This window comes from Lampris incognitus, chromosome 11 (genome assembly GCF_029633865.1).
Source record: "Lampris incognitus isolate fLamInc1 chromosome 11, fLamInc1.hap2, whole genome shotgun sequence".
Lineage (NCBI taxonomy): Eukaryota > Metazoa > Chordata > Actinopteri > Lampriformes > Lampridae > Lampris > Lampris incognitus.
This window is the reverse complement of record NC_079221.1, coordinates 22932015-22952841: the sequence shown is the minus strand read 5'-3', so window position 1 is coordinate 22952841 and position 20827 is coordinate 22932015. Positions and strand designations below refer to the sequence as shown.

The following is a 20827-nucleotide window of genomic DNA, read 5'->3' as shown; positions in this document are numbered from 1 at the left end:
GCATGTACATAAGTATTCACACCCTTTACTCAGTACTTGGTTGAGGCACCCTTGGCAGCGATTACAGCCTCAAGTCTTCTTGGGTATGAAGCTACAAGCTTGGCACACCTATATTTGGGGTATTTCTCCCATACTTCTCTGCAGATCCTCTCGAGCTCTGTAAGGTTAGATGGGGAGTGTCGCTGCACAGCTATTTTCAGGTCTTTCCAGAGCTGTTCAATGGAGTTCAAGTCTGGGCTCTGGCTGGGCCACTCAAGGACATTCACAGACTTGTCCCGAAGCCACTCCTTCGTTGTCTTGGCTGTGTGCTTAGAGTCGTTGTCGTGTTGAAAGGTAAACTTTCACCCCAGTCTGAGGTCCTGAGCGCTCTGGAGAAGGGTTTCATCAAGGACCTCTCTGTACTTTGCTCCTTTCATCTTTCCCTCGATCCTGACTAGTCTCCCAGTTCCTGCCACTGAAAAACATCCCCATAGCATGATGTTGCCACCACCGTGCTTCACTGTAGGGATGGTATTAGCAACGTGATGAGAGGTGTCTGGTTTCCTCCAGACGTGACGTTTGGCATCCAGGCCAAAGAGTTCAATCTTGGTTTCATCAGACCAGAGAATCTTGTTTCTCATGGTCTGAGAATCCTTTAGGTGCTTTCTGGCAAACTCCAAGTGGGCTGTCATATGCCTTTTACTGAGCAGAGGCTTCCGTCTGGCCACTCTACCATAAAGGCCTGATTGGTGGAGTGCTGCAGAGATGGTTGTTCCTCTGGAAAGTTCTCCCATCTCCACAGAGGAACGCTGGAGCTCTGTCAGAGTGACCATCGGGTTCTTGGTCACCTCCCTGACCAAGGCCCTTCTCCCCCGATTGCTCAGTTTGGCTGGGCGGCCAGCTCTAGGAAGAGTCCTGGTGGATCCAAACTTCTTCCATTTACGAATGATGGAGACCACTGTGCTCTTCGGGACCTTCAAAGTTGTAGAAATTTTTTTGTACCCTTCCCCAGATCTGTGCCTTGATACAATCCTCTCTCGGAGGTCCACAGACAATTCTTTTGACTTCATGGCTTGGTTTCTGCTCTGACATGCACTGTCAACAGTGGGACCTTCTATAGACAGGTGTGTGCCTTTCCAAATCATGTCCAATCAATTGAATTTACTACGGGTGGACTCCAATCAAGATGTAGAAACATCTCAAGGATGATCAATGGAAACAGGATGAATCTGAGCTCAATTTTGAGTGTCATAGCAAAGGGTGTGAATACTTACGTATATGCAATATTTCAGTTTTTTATTTTTAATACATTTTCACTTTGTCATTATGGGGTATTGTGTGTAGATTGATGAGAAAAAAAAGGAATTTAATCCATTTTGGAATAAGGCTGTAACATAAAATGTGGGGAAAGTGAAGGGGTGTGAATACTTTTCGGGTGCACTGTATATCCGGCCATTTACCAGACATATAAAGGAGGACATGAAAGATGGCATATACATGTATCAAATAAAGTTGATTCAATTCATCTGGACACAACATTTGAGAAATTTTTTTTTTCTCCCCAATTGTATTTGGCCAATTACCCCACTCTTCTGAGCCATCCCGGTCGCTGCTCCACCCCCTCTGCCGATCCGGGGAGTGCTGCAGACTACCACATGTCTCCTCCGATACATGTGGAGTCGCCAGCCGCTTCTTTACACCTGACAGTGAGGAGTTTCTCCAGGGGGACATAGCGCGAGGATCACGCTATTCCCCACAGTTCCCCCTCCCCCCTGAGCTAGGAGAAGGTGGCAGTGCAGCGACCAGGACACTTACCCACATCCGGCTTCCCCCCTGCAGACACGGCCAATTTTGTCTGTAGGGACGCCTGATCAAGCCGGAGATAACACGGGGAGTCGAACCGGCGATCACCGTGATGGTAGGCAACGGAATAGACCGCCACGCTACCCAGACAAAAAGAATCAATGCTTAAAGTGATATTATATTGTTTTGTAAAACCGTATTTCTCCGAAAATAACTTAAAAGAAATAAATTGTTAAGATGTTTGTTAAAATGGGATGAGAGTCTCCAGTGCAGTAGTCCGTGTCAAGATCACTTGTTCCAACAAAATTCTTGAGTCAAGTTAAGCTGTTTTGGTAACAGGTAAAATTCCATTTGAGGAAATATTTATCATTGAAAATAAGCTTTTATGAAAGGATACATGGTAACCAATTTATTGAACCTGACATTTCATTTTGTGGTGAAAGAAGCATGTGTGTGGTCTTGTCTATTGTGACTTGTGTCATATTTTACAACAGGTGGACTTCCTGTCAGTGCAAACTGAATACGACTGTTCATCTCAATCAAACCTTGCAGAGGAGCTAAGGAGCTTACAGGTGCAATCATCATTACAATCTTTATTTTCCCTTTGCCTTTGCCTTCTACACCTTTCTTGCAATTACATTCAACCTCATGTATTAGTATAATGTCTAATAATAACTTATGTGTCATTATGTGACTTATGTTAAACTCCCCACTTGCATTTGACTTTAGCCCATATTTCTGTTCATATATGACGAACCTTTAGAATTTAGGAAACAAATCATATTTACATTCTATGTTCTCAGTACCTATTCTTGCCTCACTGATCATTGTTCCGTTATAGAGGTCCAGTGGACAGATACCTATCCTGATATACAAGATGAACTTTAACGGCTGTTTGTTTGATCAATTCTGGGCCCTTGGTAATATCTTACAAGGTAAATGTCATTCAACTAAACAAATGTCATTTTTAGCTAAAAGTATTTTCCTTTAAGAATTCTCAATACTGAATGCCACTTTTTCAAATAAAAAGCCTGGTGTTGCTGCTAAAACACTACAATAAATCTCTTTTGTATTGGTTTCAATTTAGAGTTATAGTGCTTTATGTCCTAAATGCCTTCCCACCCTGGCAATATTATGGGGGAAACTCTGGTGCATGTAAGTCATAAAAGTTCGAGATCACTCTCATTGTAAGCAAGACCATTCCCACGCAGCTGTCAAAGTGATATGCATATGGGCAGTCTCTAAAATGTCAACAGAGACTGACTTTGTGGAAAGTGGTACAACTCAATCTCTCAACCAATCTGTAATTATAACCTTTTTGTAATTAACCTTGACAACATTATTAACTTTTAAAGTACAGTAATCATAAAAGCACTTTATCTTGGGACTCTTATCGTGTTAACTATTAGTGTGGATTCCAACTTTATATCTCCTCAGTAAAGATGGCCAGCAAAATCCCATGCATATTGGAGCACAGGAGCACAACACACTGCTTTTCAGATTAAATTAAATAAAAAAACAGATTAAGGCGCAAAGGCATGAAGACCCTAAAATATTAGCTGTTGTTTGAAGTAAAGTAAACCACAATCTCTAAAAGACTGGTGCAGAAAGAATTCAAAATGTGATTTTTGAAAATTTTAGTACGGAAATAAAAAGCTGGAGTTTATGCTTCAGGCGCTTGCTTGACTGTTTTTTGTCTTTTTGTGGGGCTTGTGTGAAGCAAACTCCTCAATATAAGTGTTTTCCACATTAAAAAGAAATTCAAATTGATTTTTTTGATTATTACATTTAATTATTTCATTTGGTTGAAGTCAAATGAAGATCTGCTGCACCAGACAAAACAATGTGATAATTCTACTTTAATTTTTATGATAATTGTTTTTTTTTGTTTTTTTTTCAATACAGCTCTGATCAACAATGACTTTAATTTTTTGGGGGTTGACATGATGGATATGTTTGGTAAGCTCAACATGGCTGACTCTCCAAACAGGTAACAATTTCCATTTACAAAATACACTGTTTCTGAATAGTTTATATATGTGATTCTGTACTTTACCATTTCATGTGTATTCATAACACATAGTTGTGCTGTACGTCAACTGGTCTAGTCAGAAAGGCACGAACTGATGAAGCCTCTTGGATGAGAGGCGAAACGTCTTCATGGATATATAACCAAGTCCAGTTGCACTTGATTCAATTCCTTTGGATAACTATGACCTGGATGAATGAGAACATTCACAGACATGTATGTCAACTGATTTTTTTTTTTCACTCACAGTATTGTGGACTACATTGGAATGGGCACTTCTGGAAACAGTTACCAGGCTGTGTGGGATAAGTTTGGGTCTCAGATCCCATCAGACAGAGATCTTTTTCTTGAAGAAGAATTTCCCACTGGCTTCCAGTGGGCTACTTCCAGTGAATCCTTCAAGGTTGAAGGTGGCTGGTCAGAAGATGGGAAAGGAGAAACCATTTGGGATCGTTTTGGTCATGCAGACCAAGTCATCAACAATCAGATAGCAGATCTAGCATGTGATAGCTACCATAAAGTAGATTATGATGTCTACCTCCTTCGAGGTCTCCTTGTTAACGCCTACCAGTTTTCTATCTCCTGGGCCCGTATTTTCCCGTCTGGCCACCAGGGGAGCCAGTCCGACAAAGGCGCTCTTTATTATGACAAACTGATCAATGCTCTCATTGACTCTGGCATAGAACCTGTTGCCACCCTACACCATTGGGATCTGCCCCAGGAACTCCAGGACTATGGTGGATGGACCAATGCCTCCATAATTGAAGCCTTCAAGGACTATGCTGACTTCTGCTTCTCCAGGTTTGGAGATAGGGTCAAGACCTGGAACACTTTCAGTAGCCCGTGGGTAGTGAGTCATGCTGGGTATGGAACTGGTGAGCATCCCCCTGGAATAAAGGACTATGTGGTGTCCTCCTACCAGGTAAACGTGTTGTTATTACTTGATTCATAATTAATGGGCTAACCACTGTGCGGCACGGTGGCCCAGTGGTTAGCACTGTTGCCTCACAGCGAATGAGTCGAGAGGCAGAGATCTCTTTTAATCGCAACTCCCGTGCCCCATACACCGCATGAACCTGGGAGTGCTCTTTAATTCAAACCGGCAAAAACGGACCAGAACTGACAACGTGATGACCCCCCCACCCCCCCAAATCCCAAGTGGCGATATCAGTCCCAGTCACAGTCCCACAGCCAGTTAGTCAGTAGTAAACGGTCTCCTAGTTAGTCTGAGTCGAACTCCCAAACAACAACAAAAGAATAACCACAACATGAACACAACATCATTAAAACACAATTTTAAAGCTCACATTAACAGTCCCATCAGCCGTTGCGCTCCCCAACGCAGAACCGCCGACAGTCAGAGCGACCACCTACAGTATGACGTCATTGTTTGTAAGGTGCGTGTGTAGTAGCTTTAGAATGAGTGTTTACTCACTTTATTAAAAATGTACACTACCGTTCAAAAGTTTGGGATCACCCAAACAATTTTGTGTTTTCCATGAAAAGTCACACTTATTCACCACCATATGTTGTGAAATGAATAGAAAATAGAGTCAAGACATTGACAAGGTTAGAAATAATGATTTGTATTTGAAATAAGATTTTTTTACATCAAACTTTGCTTTCGTCAAAGAATCCTCCATTTGCAGCAATTACAGCATTGCAGACCTTTGGCATTCTAGCTGTTAATTTGTTGAGGTAATCTGGAGAAATTGCACCCCACGCTTCCAGAAGCAGCTCCCACAAGTTGGATTGGTTGGATGGGCACTTCTTGCGTACCATACGGTCAAGCTGCTCCCACAACAGCTCAATGGGGTTCAGATCTGGTGACGCGCTGGCCACTCCATTACCGATAGAATACCAGCTGCCTGCTTCTGCTCTAAATAGTTCTTGCACAATTTGGAGGAGTGTTTAGGGTCATTGTCCTGTTGTAGGATGAAATTGGCTCCAATCAAGCGCTGTCCACTGGGTATGGCATGGCGTTGCAAAATGGAGTGATAGCCTTCCTTATTCAGAATCCCTTTTACCCTGTACAAATCTCCCACCTTACCAGCACCAAAGCAACCCCAGACCATCACATTACCTCCACCATGCTTAACAGATGGCGTCAGGCATTCTTCCAGCATCTTTTCATTTGTTCTGCGTCTCACAAACGTTCTTCTTTGTGATCCAAACACCTCAAACTTGGATTCATCCGTCCACAACACTTTTTTCCAGTCTTCCTCTGTCCAATGTCTGTGTTCTTTTGCCCATCTTAATCTTTTTCTTTTATTGGTCAGTCTCAGATATGGCTTTTTCTTTGCCACTCTGCCCTGAAGCCCAGAATCCCGCAGCCGCCTCTTCACTGTAGATGTTGACACTGGTGTTTTGCGGGTACTATTTAATGAAGATGCCAGTTGGGGACCTGTGAGGCGTCTGTTTCTCAAACTAGAGACTCTAATGTACTTATCTTCTTGCTCAGTTGTGCAACGCGGCCTCCCACTTCTTTTTCTACTCTGGTTAGAGCCTGTTTGTGCTGTCCTCTGAAGGGAGTAGTACACACCGGTGTAGGAAATCTTCAATTTCTTAGCAATTTCTCGCATGGAATAGCCTTCATTTCTAAGAACAAGAATAGACTGTCGAGTTTCAGATGAAAGTTCTCTTTTTCTGGCCAGTTTGAGCGTTTAATTGACCCCACAAATGTGATGCTCCAGAAACTCAATCTGCTCAAAGGAAGGTCAGTTTTGTAGCTTCTGTAATGAGCTAAACTGTTTTCAGATGTGTGAACATGATTGCACAAGGGTTTTCTAATCATCAATTAGCCTTCTGAGCCAATGAGCAAACACATTGTACCATTAGAACACTGGAGTGATAGTTGCTTGAAATGGGCCTCTATACACCTATGTAGATATTGCACCAAAAACCAGACATTTGCAGCTAGAATAGTCATTTACCACATTAGCAATGTATAGAGTGTATTTCTTTAAAGTTAAGACTAGTTTAAAGTTATCTTCATTGAAAAGTACAGTGCTTTTCCTTCAAAAATATGGACATTTCAATGTGATCCCAAACTTTTGAACGGTAGTGTACATTCCATACAGCCCTAGCCTACTGTTTTAAATAAAGGTATGTTTTGTTTTTTTGTATTTGTAGGTTAGGGAAAGTTGGGCATACTGTTGGGTCTAAGATGTTACACAGCCAACCCACTACAGATGGGGGGGGGGGCTGCACTCACCACTAGGAGGAGCTGCATCCCCTCCAGCCACCACCCCCGTGCGTGCTAATGCATGCATGTTAGGGTTAATACTCCTGCCTGTGCCCCTGACCAAGGCAATGGAAAGAAAAATTGGACTTTGTCCCCGGACGCTGCAGCTGCCCGGTGCTCCTATACAATAGGATTGGTTAAATGCAGAGAACCAATTTCATTATAACCTGTACTACAATGAAAAAAATAAAGTGGCTTTCTTTCTTCTTTCTTTAAACCTGCATTGTGTTAGATGTGTCACTAAATAGGTTACACAATTTGTTTTGTCTCTTTTAGGCCACTCACAATATGCTCAAATCCCATGCTGAGGCCTGGCATGTCTACAATGATAAACACAGGAAGAAACAGGAAGGGAAAGTGGGCATTGCCCTGATATCAGACTGGGCTGAACCCATGGACCCCTCCAGACCTGAAAACATAGCAGCCACTGACCGCTACCTTCAGTTTATGCTGGGCTGGTTTGCCCATCCCATATTTGTTGATGGGGACTATCCTGCATCACTCAAGACTCAGATTAAACAGAAAAGAAATGATTGTCCCCTCTCTGAGCCAGCAAGACTTCCAGTTTTTAGTGCAGAAGAGAGACAGAGGATACGGGGAACAGCTGACTTCTTTGGATTGAACCACTACACCTCGCGCTTGATCAACAGCAGTGATGGTGGCTGCATGCCTGGACCTCAGGGGGTGGGTGACTTCCAGACCCATGTTGATCCCTCCTGGTCTTCTACAGCATCTGACTGGATTCATTCTGTACCTTGGGGCCTTAGAAGACTTCTCAACTACATTTCTACAGAGTACCTAAATGTTACAAAAGTGCCTGTCTATATAACAGGAAATGGAATGCCCACTGAATACAATGTGGACACGTTCAATGACACCAGTCGAATAGAGTACATGAGGAGTTACATCAATGAAGCACTTAAAGGTTAGTGTGATTAGTGTGATGTGATATTGCTGTGATAGCAAACAACACATGCACATTATTTTTAAAAAATCATGAAATGTTTTAATTTTTGTTTCCATCTCTAGCAATACACTTTGACGGAATTGATGTGCAGCGTTTCACTGTACAGTCACTCATGGATGGGTTTGAGGGTCCACAAGGCTACAGTGAACGATTTGGGTTGCATCATGTCAACTTTGAAGATGCTGACAGGCCAAGAACTCCAAAGCAGTCTGCTTATTTTTACTCTCAGATTATCAGGCATAATGGATTCAATTTGAAAAATGGTCATGACTTTAGACGGTTGGATTTTCACCTGACAAGACATCAGCAAGCTTTATCACCATCTGATGTTCCGTCCAAAGCTAAGGTTGTTTGGGAGAAGTTCTCACGGCAGTCAAACTTCCAACGAAAGCTCTACCACTATGGTACTTTTTCACAAGGTTTCCAGTGGGGAGTGTCATCTTCAGCCTACCAGATTGAGGGTGGCTGGAATGCTGAAGGTAAGGGAGTTAGTGTCTGGGACACATTCACCCAGAAACCTGGCAGTATTCCTGGTAATGCCAACGGAAATGTAGCATGTGACAGCTACAACAGACTAGAAGAAGATCTTTATATGCTTCGGGCTTTGAAGGTAAAGTCCTACAGATTCTCTGTATCTTGGGCCAGGATATTTCCCAATGGTCAGCGTACTTCCCTGAACCAAAGAGGTGTGGACTACTATAAAAGACTCATTGATGGCCTCTTAGCGCATAACATCACACCTATGGTGACACTCTTCCATTGGGACCTTCCTCAAGCTTTGCAAAAGCTAAATGGCTGGGAAAATGTTAATATGATAGACATTTTCAATGACTTCTGTGACTTCTGCTTTGCTACATTTGGGGACAGAGTCAAGTTTTGGATGACCTTCAATCAGCCACATACAATCGCATGGTCAGGATATGGACTTGGTGCAATCCCACCAAACATTAAGAAGCCTGGGGATGCCCCATACAGAATTGCTCACAACCTTTTAAAAGCGCATGCCAAGGCCTACCACACATATGATGAGAAATATCGCAAATCTCAGGGTGGTTTGGTTTCGATTGTCCTTAATGCTGATTGGATTGAACCCAAAGATGTCAACATTGCTCGGGAAGTGGTGGCTGCTGATCGCGCTTTACAGTTTCAGCTTGGCTGGTTTGCACACCCTATTTTTAAAAATGGTGACTATCCTGATGCAATGAAGTGGCAAGTAGGAAACAAAAGTGAACTTCAAGGTCTTTCAGAGTCCCGACTTCCCTCCTTCGCTGAAGAGGAAAAGGCCTACATCAGGGGGACTGCTGATGTCTTTTGTGTCAACCATTACACCACCAAGGTAGTAAGACACGTCACAGCAAGACTTTCCCCTCCATCTTATGACTACGATCAAGATTTAGATGAGGGAGAAGAGGGAGATTCACCAACCTCTGCCATCAGCAAACAGAGAGCAGTAGCATGGGGTTTGAGAAGGCTCCTTAACTGGATTAAAGAGGAATATGGAGACCCAGAGATTTACATCACTGAGAATGGAGTTGCTACAGACAAAAAGACCACTTTGGATGACTTTGGCAGAGTATTCTACTACAAGACCTACATTGATGAGGCTCTGAAAGGTAAGGAGCCCCACAATTTGTCCCACAAATACTGTGATTGTAATACAGGCCCGAGAGATTAAGGATATTATTTGTAATTGTTATTTTTTATTGCTTTGTGAGGATTAATATAACATCCTTTCACTTACATTGCAAGACTTTCTTAACCTGGATTAACTCTTTTTCATATTTTTGTTTCTATAGCCTATGATCTGGATGGTGTGAAAGTTCGAGGATACATAGGATCTTCTCTGATGGATTCCTTTGAGTGGCTCAATGGTTACACAGTAGGATTTGGACTCCACCATGTAGATTTCACTAATCCAAACCGACCAAGGACATCCAAATACTCTGCTCACTACTACTACCAAGTAATTAAGGACAATGGCTTTCCTATTCCAGATGTTGAGAAGCCACTTTATGGAAACTTTTCTAAGGACTTTATCTGGAGTACAGCAACAGCATCATATCAGGTGACTGTTAAATAAGATGACTTGTAAAATATCAAGTTATTTGATTGTACACTTGTGGAAATGAAACACAATCTATAAATATTTCACCTGTTTCCCCTTTCCTGTGGTATCCTTTGAGTTTAGCAGGGAAAGGCTAGGAAAATATAATGTATGATGTATAAGTAGAATTTAACCAGAATTTAACCAGTGAAGTCTGTAACAAGTCATCCTCTCCCGCTTCTGTCTGGCTCATCATTCTACTTCATATGCTCCACAATATTCTTTTGGCAGCAGGTTGCTTTAATGAGTCGGATAACTAGCATTCAAAACAAGGACATGGGTTTAGGTCCCATGTGTGCAAGTGTCTGCGATGTCCTTCAGGAAGATACTGAATCTTTACAAATTTCTACTTCACCTTGGACTCAGAATTTCCTTGGGGAAATTAAAACAAACAACAAACAACACATTATTAAAAAGAAAAAAATACCCATAAATGTCATTTGCAATCCCCTTTTCACAAATACTGCGTATTTAACTGAAAATACAAGATGCTTATGTTCCTCTGTGACATTTCAACTGGGAAAAATGTATCTAAATAATATAAATCTATGTAATTTATATAGATTTATAATATGTATATATGTTATAAGTAACCACATTATGTACCTCTTTCAGATTGAGGGAGGCTGGAGAGCAGATGGAAAGGGTCTCAGTATCTGGGACAAGTTTGCCCACACTCCCCTGCGGGTGTTAAACGATGACACAGGAGACGTAGCCTGTGACAGTTACAACAAGGTTGAGGAAGATGTTGCTATGCTAAAGCAGCTTAAGGTTACCCACTACCGTTTCTCCATATCCTGGTCCAGGGTGCTTCCTGATGGCACCATCAAGCACATCAACAAGGCTGGCCTTAACTACTACCATAGGCTGGTGGACACACTACTCGCTGCAAACATTCAACCTCACGTATGTGTGATTTCATCAAAAGGTTTGCCTGTGGGGAGTCTGGGTAGTGTAGCGGTCTATTACGTTGCCTACCAACCTGGGGATCGCTGGTTCGAATCGCCGTGTTACCTCCGGCTTGGTCAAGCGTCCCTACAGACACAATTGGCCCTGTCTGCGAGTGGGAAGCTGGATTTGGGTATGTGTCCTGGTCGCTGCACTGGCGCCTCCTCTGGTCGGTTCGGGGGGGGACTGGGGGGAATAGCGTGATCCTCCCACATGCTACATCCCCCTGGTGAAACTCCTCACTGTCAGGTGAAAAGAAGCAGCTGGCACCTCCACATGTATCGGAAGAGACGTGTTAGTCTGCAGCCCTCCCTGGATTGGCAGAGGGGGTGGAGCAGAGACCGGGACGGCGTGGGGTAAATGTCCAGATACAATTAGGGAGAAAAAGGGGCAAAATTCCAACAAAAAAAAAGAAGAAGCTTTGCCTGTAGTGGAAAGAATGATCTCTTAGTGCACATCTCACATAGTGACTTTTTGTCTACATTTTCCTTAGATTACCCTCTACCACTGGGATCTTCCTCAAGCCCTCCAGGATGTCGGGGGGTGGGAAAATGATACCATCATTTTCAGATTTAGGGATTATGCTGACCTCATCTTCAGGCATCTTGGTGAGAAAGTGAAATTTTGGATCACCATCAATGAGCCCTACAATATAGCCAATGTGGGCCATGGCTATGGAGCAGCTGCCCCAGGTAAAGTTTTGAAAGGATGAATTCCATCAAAAAACAAAACACAGCTCTGATGGGGTTTTAAAAAAAAAAAAATTAAACTGCTCTCTTTAAGTATTTCACAAATTGTGCCCGCAGCAGATACATTAATTTAGGAGTGTAGAGCTAATGTTGCTTAATTCAAAATGAACGAAGTGTTTCTCAGAGGAGAGTGATCCTGATTATGGTGATTTAGGAAAATTATGTAAACCGTTAAATTTATCTTCTCAAATGACAAAAATGTTTGTCCAGGGGCGTCCAGGTAGCGTAGTGGTCTATTCCATTGCCTACCAACACGGGGATTGCCAGTTCGAATCCCCGTATTACCTCTGGCTTGGTCAGGTGTCCCTACAGACACAATTGGCCGTGTCTGTGAGTGGGGAGCCGGTTGTGGGTATGTGTCCTGGTCGCTGCACTAGCACCTCCTCTGGTCAGTCGAGGCACCTGTTTGGGGGGAGGGAGAATTGGGAGGAATAGCGTGATCCTCCCACGTGCTGTCCCCCTGGCGAAACTCGTTACTGTCAGGTGAAAAGAAGTGGCTCCACATGTATCGGAGGAGGCATGTGGTAGTCTGCAGCCCTCCCCAGATCAGCAGAGAGGGGGGGTGGAGTAACAACCAGGACGGCTCGGAAGAGTGGGGTAATTAGCCAAGTACAATTGGGGAGAAAAAGGGGGGGGGAATTTGTCCAAGCAAATTAGCAAAACAACACCAATATACTGCATGTGAGTTATTTCCAGTCACATAATTTTTCTCTTTTTATGTGCCTAGGGATCAGTTTCAGGCCAGGCACTCTGCCATACATTGTTGGTCACAACCTGATCAAGGCACATGCCGAGGCCTGGCACCTTTACAATGACAAATATCGGGCGACACAGAAGGGAATCATCTCCATCACCATTAACTCTGACTGGTCGGAGCCCAGAAACCCATACAAGCAGGAGGATATCGATGCAGCAAGACGTGTGGTGCAGGTGTCAGCAAATACAAAACAAGAAATATCTCAAAGAATTACTGGTTACATAGGGTTAAGACTCTTTGATGTGTATAAAACCTACTTTTAAATTGTCTGCTGCTTTTGAATAATAATGATAAAAAAAAAAGGTTACAGTAACAAATGAAGTCACTAACATCCTTTTCCAATCAAAGTTTTTGTTGATATGTCCCTCGTGGTGCAGTTCTACATTGGCTGGTTTGCCCATCCTATATTCAATGGGGACTACAACAACATGATGAAAGCAATTATTCGTGAGCGAAGCTTAGCGGCTGGCTTGTCTAAATCAAGGTGAGACAAAATAGTATCCCCTGAACCAAAAAACACTTACACTAGGATGAACATGAGATAACTGGTTTACGTGGAATCATGTGCACAATTATCATTTCAGTATCTGATTTAACTTTCAGAAAGAGCAAAAGTGTGTACTTCAAATATGTGAAAGCAATGAAAACAAATATCTCGAGGAGTAAAAGAATAAGTGAATTTATTGTGTAATCCTGACAGTTATAATCCTCTAAGCTTGTTGAAATACATAATTTTTTATTCAGTACAGTAAATTGAGTAAATCAATCCATCTGTCCAGACTTCCCGAGTTTACCCCTGAGGAGATAAAGAGGATTAAAGGAACCTATGATTACTTTGGCTTCAATCATTACACCACTGTTTTGGCATTCCCTGTCAACTATGGAGGCCTACAGCACTATGACGCTGATAGGTAAGTAAGTCCTGATATTCCCAACCTGACATGAAGGACCTGGTGCTTATGCACAAAACAGCACAGAAAACCCTGCCCTGAGAATGCCATTTGCTGATAGCAATATCTCTTTAACCTCCACCATAACTTACTAGTACTATATTTCTGTGTCTAATCTTGATTAGTGGGGGCGTTCAGATAGCATAGTGGTCTATTCCATTGCCTACCAACACAGGGATCACTGGTTCAAATCCCCATGTTACCTTCGGCTTGGTCGGGCGTCCCTGCAGACACAATTGGCTGTATCTGCGAGTGGGAAGCCAGATGTGGGTATGTGTCCTGGTCGCTGCACAAGCATCTCCTCTGGTCAGTCAGGCAACTGTTTGAGGGGGAACTGGGGGGAATAGTATGATCCTCCCACGCGCTACGTCCCCCTTGCAAAACTCCTCACTGTCAGGTGAAAAGAAGCGTCTGGCGACTCCACATGTATTGAAGGAGGCATGTGGTAGTCTGCTGCCCCCCCCCCACCCGGATTAGCAGAGGGGGTGAAGCAGCTACCGGGACAACTCAGAAGGATGGGGTAATTGGCTGCATACAGTTGGGGAGAAAAAGGGGAACCCCCCCAACCCCCCCCCAAACAATCTTGATTAGTGTTCTCTGTTGTTAGATATTTTGTCCTAATAATGTAATTTTGCACATCAAGCATGTATAATGTAAATGAGTATATTTTCACTGATAAATTTAATTCATTCTGGTGTTGTAATGTTGATTTTATTCATTGTATTCATAGCCCCCCTCCCATTTACTCTTTCCTTATTGAAATCCTAGTTTAAAACCTATTTAAGTCCTAAAGAAGATTGAGAAATTTAATGCCCAGCTTAACTGGTACATGAAAGATTTTGGTACAATACTTTATATTTACTTGTTAATACTTGATTTTCCTTGTTTGCTGAGTACTTGGGCAGAAACTGTCACTGTTGATTTAAGCCATTTAGCTTACCTGATTCTATTTCCTGCTCTTCTTCAGGGGGGCAGGAACAATTGCTGATCGCTCATGGCTGGATTCAGGCTCTTCCTGGCTGAAAGTGTCACCATTTGGATTCCGGAGAATTCTAAACTTCATTAAGGAAGAATATGGGAACCCCCCCATCATCATTACGGAGAATGGCATGTCAGAACGAGGGCCTGTAGACCTGAATGATGAATATAGGACCCACTACTTTGAAAAATATATCAATCAGGCACTCAAAGGTACCAAGATGAAGTTGGAATGTGGCGAAAGACTAGAAGTCCTTGTAAAGTTAACAACATATCATCAAAACAGCAAAACATATGTCTCATAAGCACATCAGCTGAGCTTGAGCTACTTACATTGAACATCAGTGGATTTTTTTCTCATAGAATAGACCAAGAAAACATGTGCGTTTTTTAAGAGACAATAGTACCAACAATTAACAATATACACTACCGTTCAAAAGTTTGGGATCACCCAAACAATTTTGTGTTTTCCATGAAAAGTCACACTTATTCACCACCATATGTTGTGAAATGAATAGAAAATAGAGTCAAGACATTGACAAGGTTAGAAATAATGATTTGTATTTGAAATAAGATTTTTTTTACATCAAACTTTGCTTTCGTCAAAGAATCCTCCATTTGCAGCAATTACAGCATTGCAGACCTTTGGCATTCTAGCTGTTAATTTGTTGAGGTAATCTGGAGAAATTGCACCCCACGCTTCCAGAAGCAGCTCCCACAAGTTGGATTGGTTGGATGGGCACTTCTTTGAGCAGATTGAGTTTCTGGAGCATCACATTTGTGGGGTCAATTAAACGCTCAAAATGGCCAGAAAAAGAGAACTTTCATCTGAAACTCGACAGTCTATTCTTGTTCTTAGAAATGAAGGCTATTCCATGCGAGAAATTGCTAAGAAATTGAAGATTTCCTACACCGGTGTGTACTACTCCCTTCAGAGGACAGCACAAACAGGCTCTAACCAGAGTAGAAAAAGAAGTGGGAGGCCGCGTTGCACAACTGAGCAAGAAGATAAGTACATTAGAGTCTCTAGTTTGAGAAACAGACGCCTCACAGGTCCCCAACTGGCATCTTCATTAAATAGTACCTGTTAGAGCCTGTTTGTGCTGTCGTCTGAAAGGAGTAGTACACACCGGTGTAGGAATCTTCAATTTCTTAGCAATTTCTCGCATGGAATAGCCTTCATTTCTAAGAACAAGAATAGACTGTCGAGTTTCAGATGAAAGTTCTCTTTTTCTGGCCATTTTGAGCGTTTAATTGACCCCACAAATGTGATGCTCCAGAAACTCAATCTGCTCAAAGAAGTGCCCATCCAACCAATCCAACTTGTGGGAGCTGCTTCTGGAAGCGTGGGGTGCAATTTCTCCAGATTACCTCAACAAATTAACAGCTAGAATGCCAAAGGTCTGCAATGCTGTAATTGCTGCAAATGGAGGATTCTTTGACGAAAGCAAAGTTTGATGTAAAAAAAATCTTATTTCAAATACAAATCATTATTTCTAACCTTGTCAATGTCTTGACTCTATTTTCTATTCATTTCACAACATATGGTGGTGAATAAGTGTGACTTTTCATGGAAAACACGAAATTGTTTGGGTGATCCCAAACTTTTGAACGGTAGTGTACATTTTTAAATTTTGTAAAATCAAGATGCTTTGTGATTTATACTACATTTTCCAGCTGAGTTAATCTAGTCACTAAGTGAATTTGTTATCTTGTTTCAGCCTACTTACTGGATGATGTTGATATTCGAGGATACACGGCTTGGTCACTGATGGACAATCTAGAATGGGCCACTGGGTTTTCAGAGAGATTTGGCCTTTTCTATGTCAATCGCTCTGACCCTAAGCTGACGCGTGTAGCTAAGAACTCTGTTGTCAGCTACTCCACTATCATCACCTGCAACGGATTCCCAGACCCTGCCATAGGACCCAATGAATGTTTGAACCCTGAACCTGAAGGTAAAGAGACACAGGTCACGTTGATTATACGAAACCTGCTCTAATTGGTTAATTTAAAGGAATGATAAGTCTACTTACAATTAATTTAAGTCTTTAGTTATACCAGTCTTTCTGATCTCACTGCACAGGGGGCCTTTGCTGCAGTATTGTTCTATTTGTAGTGTGTGTGTGTGTGTGTGTGTGTGTGTGTGTGTGTGTGTGTGTTGGGCATGCATAGGTCCCTAGAGCTGGCCACTTTATGCTGATCACATGACAATCAAGTCAGCCTTTTCCCCAAACTACGTCAGACAAGTGTTTACAGGTTTATCCACTGTGAAGAGCGTATTCAAAAACCTCAATTTTTGGTAGTTGAAAACACCAGCTTAGTGTGGATGGAAGGCCAAAACGGAGAGAAAAAGACTTATTTGAATTTGAATGTGTAGTGTTTACATAATCCTGATAGAGGCCTACACACATGTGCCCCTGCATGCAACTGAGTGTGTGCAACTTTTATCTGCGGTTAATATAGGTATTAGACCTTGTTATTAACCAAAATGATTGTTGTGGCTACACACACACCAGAGTCATGCACACTCACACACACACTCACTCACACACGCACACACACACACAGATAGTCTCAGGCAAATGTGATATGAGGGTTGTCTGTTAACCCGTGTGTGTGTGTGTGTGTGTTTACGTCTTTTGATATTAATCAGAAAAAAAATTAATGGGGGCGTCTGGGTAGCGTAGCGGTCTATTCTTTGCCTACCAACATGGGGATCGCCCGTTCGAATCCCCGTGTTACCTCCTGCTTGGTTGGGCGTCCCTACAGACACAATTGGCCGTGTCTGTGGGTGGGAAGCCGGATGTGGGTATGTGTCCTTGTCACTGCACTAGCGCCTCCTTTGGTCGGTCAGGGCACCTGTTCAAGAGGGAGGGGGAACTTGGGGGAATAGTGTGATCCTCCCATGCGCTACATCCCCCTGGTGAAACTCCTCACTGTCAGGTGAAAAGAAGCAGCTGGCGACTCCACATGTATTGGAGGAGGCATGTGGTAGTATGCAGCCCTCCCCCGGATCAGCAGAGGGGGTGAAGCAGACATCGGGACGGCTCGGAAGAGCAGGGTTAATAACCAAGTACAATTGGGAGGAAAAAAGGGGGAAACATCCAAAAGAATAAAAAAGAAATGAATGAATGTGAAACAATTTCCTCTAACATAAACTGCACTTGTATGATAATTCGTTTGTTATTGCAATGTATATGTAGTCAGAAGCAGCAAAGCCACCTCCAGAAACACAATATCATAACTGGAACTTTCATTTAGCATTTGCAGAGGCATACAATGGCTTTGAAAATAAAAAGTTAAAAGCTCAGTTTGTTCAAATACAAATAGCCACATCTGTTCTCTTTTCACAGGAACGAGTGAAACGATCACATCTCCAAATATTAACAATACTGTGACATTCTTGGGGATGGCGCTCTTCCCCAGCCATGCTGAGACTGGTCTTTACACCATATTTGCATTACTCATTGTAGCAATTCTTGGTGGGCTTTCTGTGTCCTATTGCTACCTAAAGGCACGAAACAAATCAAAGAGGACATTTTCGAAAGAAACTCTGCAAATGAAGCATCAGTTCTAAATGCATATATAGCGCTTCAAATTAACTTAATCGTAAATTATCTCAGTAAATGTATTTTAAAGAAAATGTGAAAGATGTGGGAGTGAGACCTTCAGATCAGAGCCATATAGTGCATAACTGGATTCATCCATCCATTATCCAAACCGCTTATCCTTACTCAGGGTCGTGGGGATAACTGGATTCACTGTGGTGAAATGTAACTTTTATCAAATAGCTGATATCTTTTTTCGAAAGACGCCTTTTAATTCCCCCTCGGAAACAGGAATACACGTACACATCAACTAAACTATCCGTGAACAGTGCAGCAGATCAGTAGTGGACATTTGTCTATTTGGGGGGATCAGATGTGCAGGCTTAAGCCTTTAGAGGGTTCTTTGGGGCTTTTAGAACTACTCCCAGTCCCTCGGGTTAATACGTAAATCTGGCTCAGATAAGCGTACCTTACCAGTTCAAAGCTGCAACAAGAAGTTTTGGATGGAAGTTTTGGACACCCCTGTGGACAAAAGATGTAGTGTTTTGCAGAAGAATGACTTCATATCATTTAAACATTGCCTCTTGTTGCAAAGCTCTACATTCAGCCTTTGGTAACTCGTGCATTTGTTTTGGAGATTGAGAGATGAAGTGGTGTTTTGGAAAGAAAAAAAAAACAGCTGCTTGTAAGTTACACAGTGATGATGTAATGTGGCTATGTATCCCCTCTGTGTGCCATACATTTTTTGGTTAAATTACATATGCTGTGTCATTCACAACAACTGAGCCACAAGTGATACTGGAATCATATGAAGAATATAAGCATATAATTAACAAGAAAGCTGCTATTGTGGCATTTAATTAGGATGGCGCCAGGATGCCGCCTGCCAATCAACTGCCTTCAATGCAAACAGGACAAGTCAGCTGATCTGACAACATGGCTTTCAGTTGTATTGTTAGAATATACTATAATACAGACATGGACCTAATAGAATGATTTTATTTACATCAGACTTTTCAGGGCATTACTTGAATGCAAAGTATCGTGATTTATCCATGTAGTACTTCGCATTATTGTCCCAAAGGATGACATTGCAGCTTGGTGTGCAGCAGTTTGCAAACATGAACTTGCTCAATATTGAATCAATTTAAAATAATCTGCTACCCATTGCTTAGTTTGACTCCTAACAATTATAGCAACAAACAAAAAAATCAGTTTTCCTTTATACTTACTCCCACCCAGGTTTGGCTCAAAGCATAAACAACCATTATCGTTATTAATATACTGCTGGCATTTATACAACGTTGCTTTATGTAATGGAATTATCCAGGGTGTTAATAAAGCTCACTGAAATAAACATTGTTTAATGAGCTAATTTTCTGAACTACCACACTGCCTTACACGGCTAGCTGGGGAAGACACCCCTGTATTTAACCCTCTCCACTTGCCATAAAGGCCAAATTAATGACATTGATTATGATATATTGCAACACTTCTTTTGCAACACTCGGTGTTTATTGACTTCCTTTGCTGGATTCCAAGTCATGCAACGATGATCCAATCTGTTTTGCCACTTTTAGAATCTTATGATCAGTGAGACCAGTATTGCAGTTTGAAATACTTATCTAACTCTAGATAAGAGACATGATGCACATCAGGTTCTGCACAGACCCGATAAGGAACACTTGGCCAAACTGGGTGATCAGTTGCCTTATATTCACCGATACTTTGCTTTATCAGAAAATTCTCGGGATTCATCATCGAGACACTGAACATGTGGTCATTACCTCAAGGTCTGAAACAGACGTAGCCACAGCTTATCTCAAATCAAGTCGATAAACCACAATCATTTCTTATTCAGCTGCTGCTTGCTATGACTGGCAAATCAATGTGCTCATCATTTTCCTTATGCTTACACAGAATAGTGACACTGTTCTCTTGAGAGAGCAGATAAAATTGCTGAGTACTCTCAGAAAAGAAAAACAAACATACAATCGAAGTTTTTGTTATGGACGGCAAAGCACTGTAATATCATTAAAAAGTAGATTAAGAAAGCATGGCAAAAAGAGTGGAGCAAAGAGGGAAAAAGCCAGGCAGCATCTCAGGATACAAGATCGGCTCAAACCCTTGACATTGATCCGCTGTCTGAACAGCCCAGACGTTAGATGCGAAATGCCAAATGGTATTTTATACCTTTACATTCTTAACCAGAAGTCCTTAGCCTCATGGGGCATCTGGGTAGTGCAGCAGCCTATTCCGTTGCCTACCAACATGGGGATCGCCGGCTCGAATCCCTGTGTTACCTCCGGCTTGGTCTGGCGTCCCTACAGACACAATTGGCCGCCTGCGGGTGGGAAGCCGGGTGTGGGTATGTGTCCTGGTCGCTGCACTAGCGCCTCCTCTGGTCGGTCGGGGTGCCTGTCTGGGGGGAGGGGGGAACCAGGGGGAATAGCGTGATCCTCCCACGCGCTACGTCCCCCTGACGAAACTCCTCACTGTCAGATGAAAAGAAGCGGCTGGCGACTCCACATGTATCGGAGGAGACGTGGTAGTCTGAAGCCCTCCCCTGATTGGCAAAGGGGGTGGACCAGCGACCGGGTTGGCTCAGAAGAGTGGGGTAATTGGCCGGATACAATTGGGAATTGGGGAGAAAAACGACGAAGAAAAAAAAAGGCCTCATCAAGAGAGTTTTATCTTAGTTTGAGTTGTATTATTAATTTCCAAGAATGGATGGAAATAAGTGTACCACCCCATCTCAATCACTTTCT

General features: G+C 42.5%; 1 protein-coding gene across 1 annotated transcript in view; it reads left to right on the top strand.

The window, feature by feature from the left end:
- The window catches only part of LOC130120722 (lactase/phlorizin hydrolase), a 31567-nt gene extending 12166 nt beyond the window's left edge, over window positions 1-19401 (top strand). Inside the window, exons 3-17 of the mRNA XM_056289423.1 lie at window positions 2277-2354; window positions 2624-2717; window positions 3688-3772; window positions 4061-4733; window positions 7332-7980; window positions 8085-9635; window positions 9819-10087; window positions 10742-11032; window positions 11568-11766; window positions 12551-12753; window positions 12958-13064; window positions 13360-13491; window positions 14498-14721; window positions 16230-16466; window positions 17865-19401. Coding sequence (XP_056145398.1) covers window positions 2277-2354; window positions 2624-2717; window positions 3688-3772; window positions 4061-4733; window positions 7332-7980; window positions 8085-9635; window positions 9819-10087; window positions 10742-11032; window positions 11568-11766; window positions 12551-12753; window positions 12958-13064; window positions 13360-13491; window positions 14498-14721; window positions 16230-16466; window positions 17865-18088 — 5016 coding nt within the window. The 3' untranslated portion in view covers window positions 18089-19401. The remainder of the gene's footprint in view (window positions 1-2276; window positions 2355-2623; window positions 2718-3687; window positions 3773-4060; window positions 4734-7331; window positions 7981-8084; window positions 9636-9818; window positions 10088-10741; window positions 11033-11567; window positions 11767-12550; window positions 12754-12957; window positions 13065-13359; window positions 13492-14497; window positions 14722-16229; window positions 16467-17864) is intronic.
- Window positions 19402-20827: the final 1426 nt, after the last annotated feature.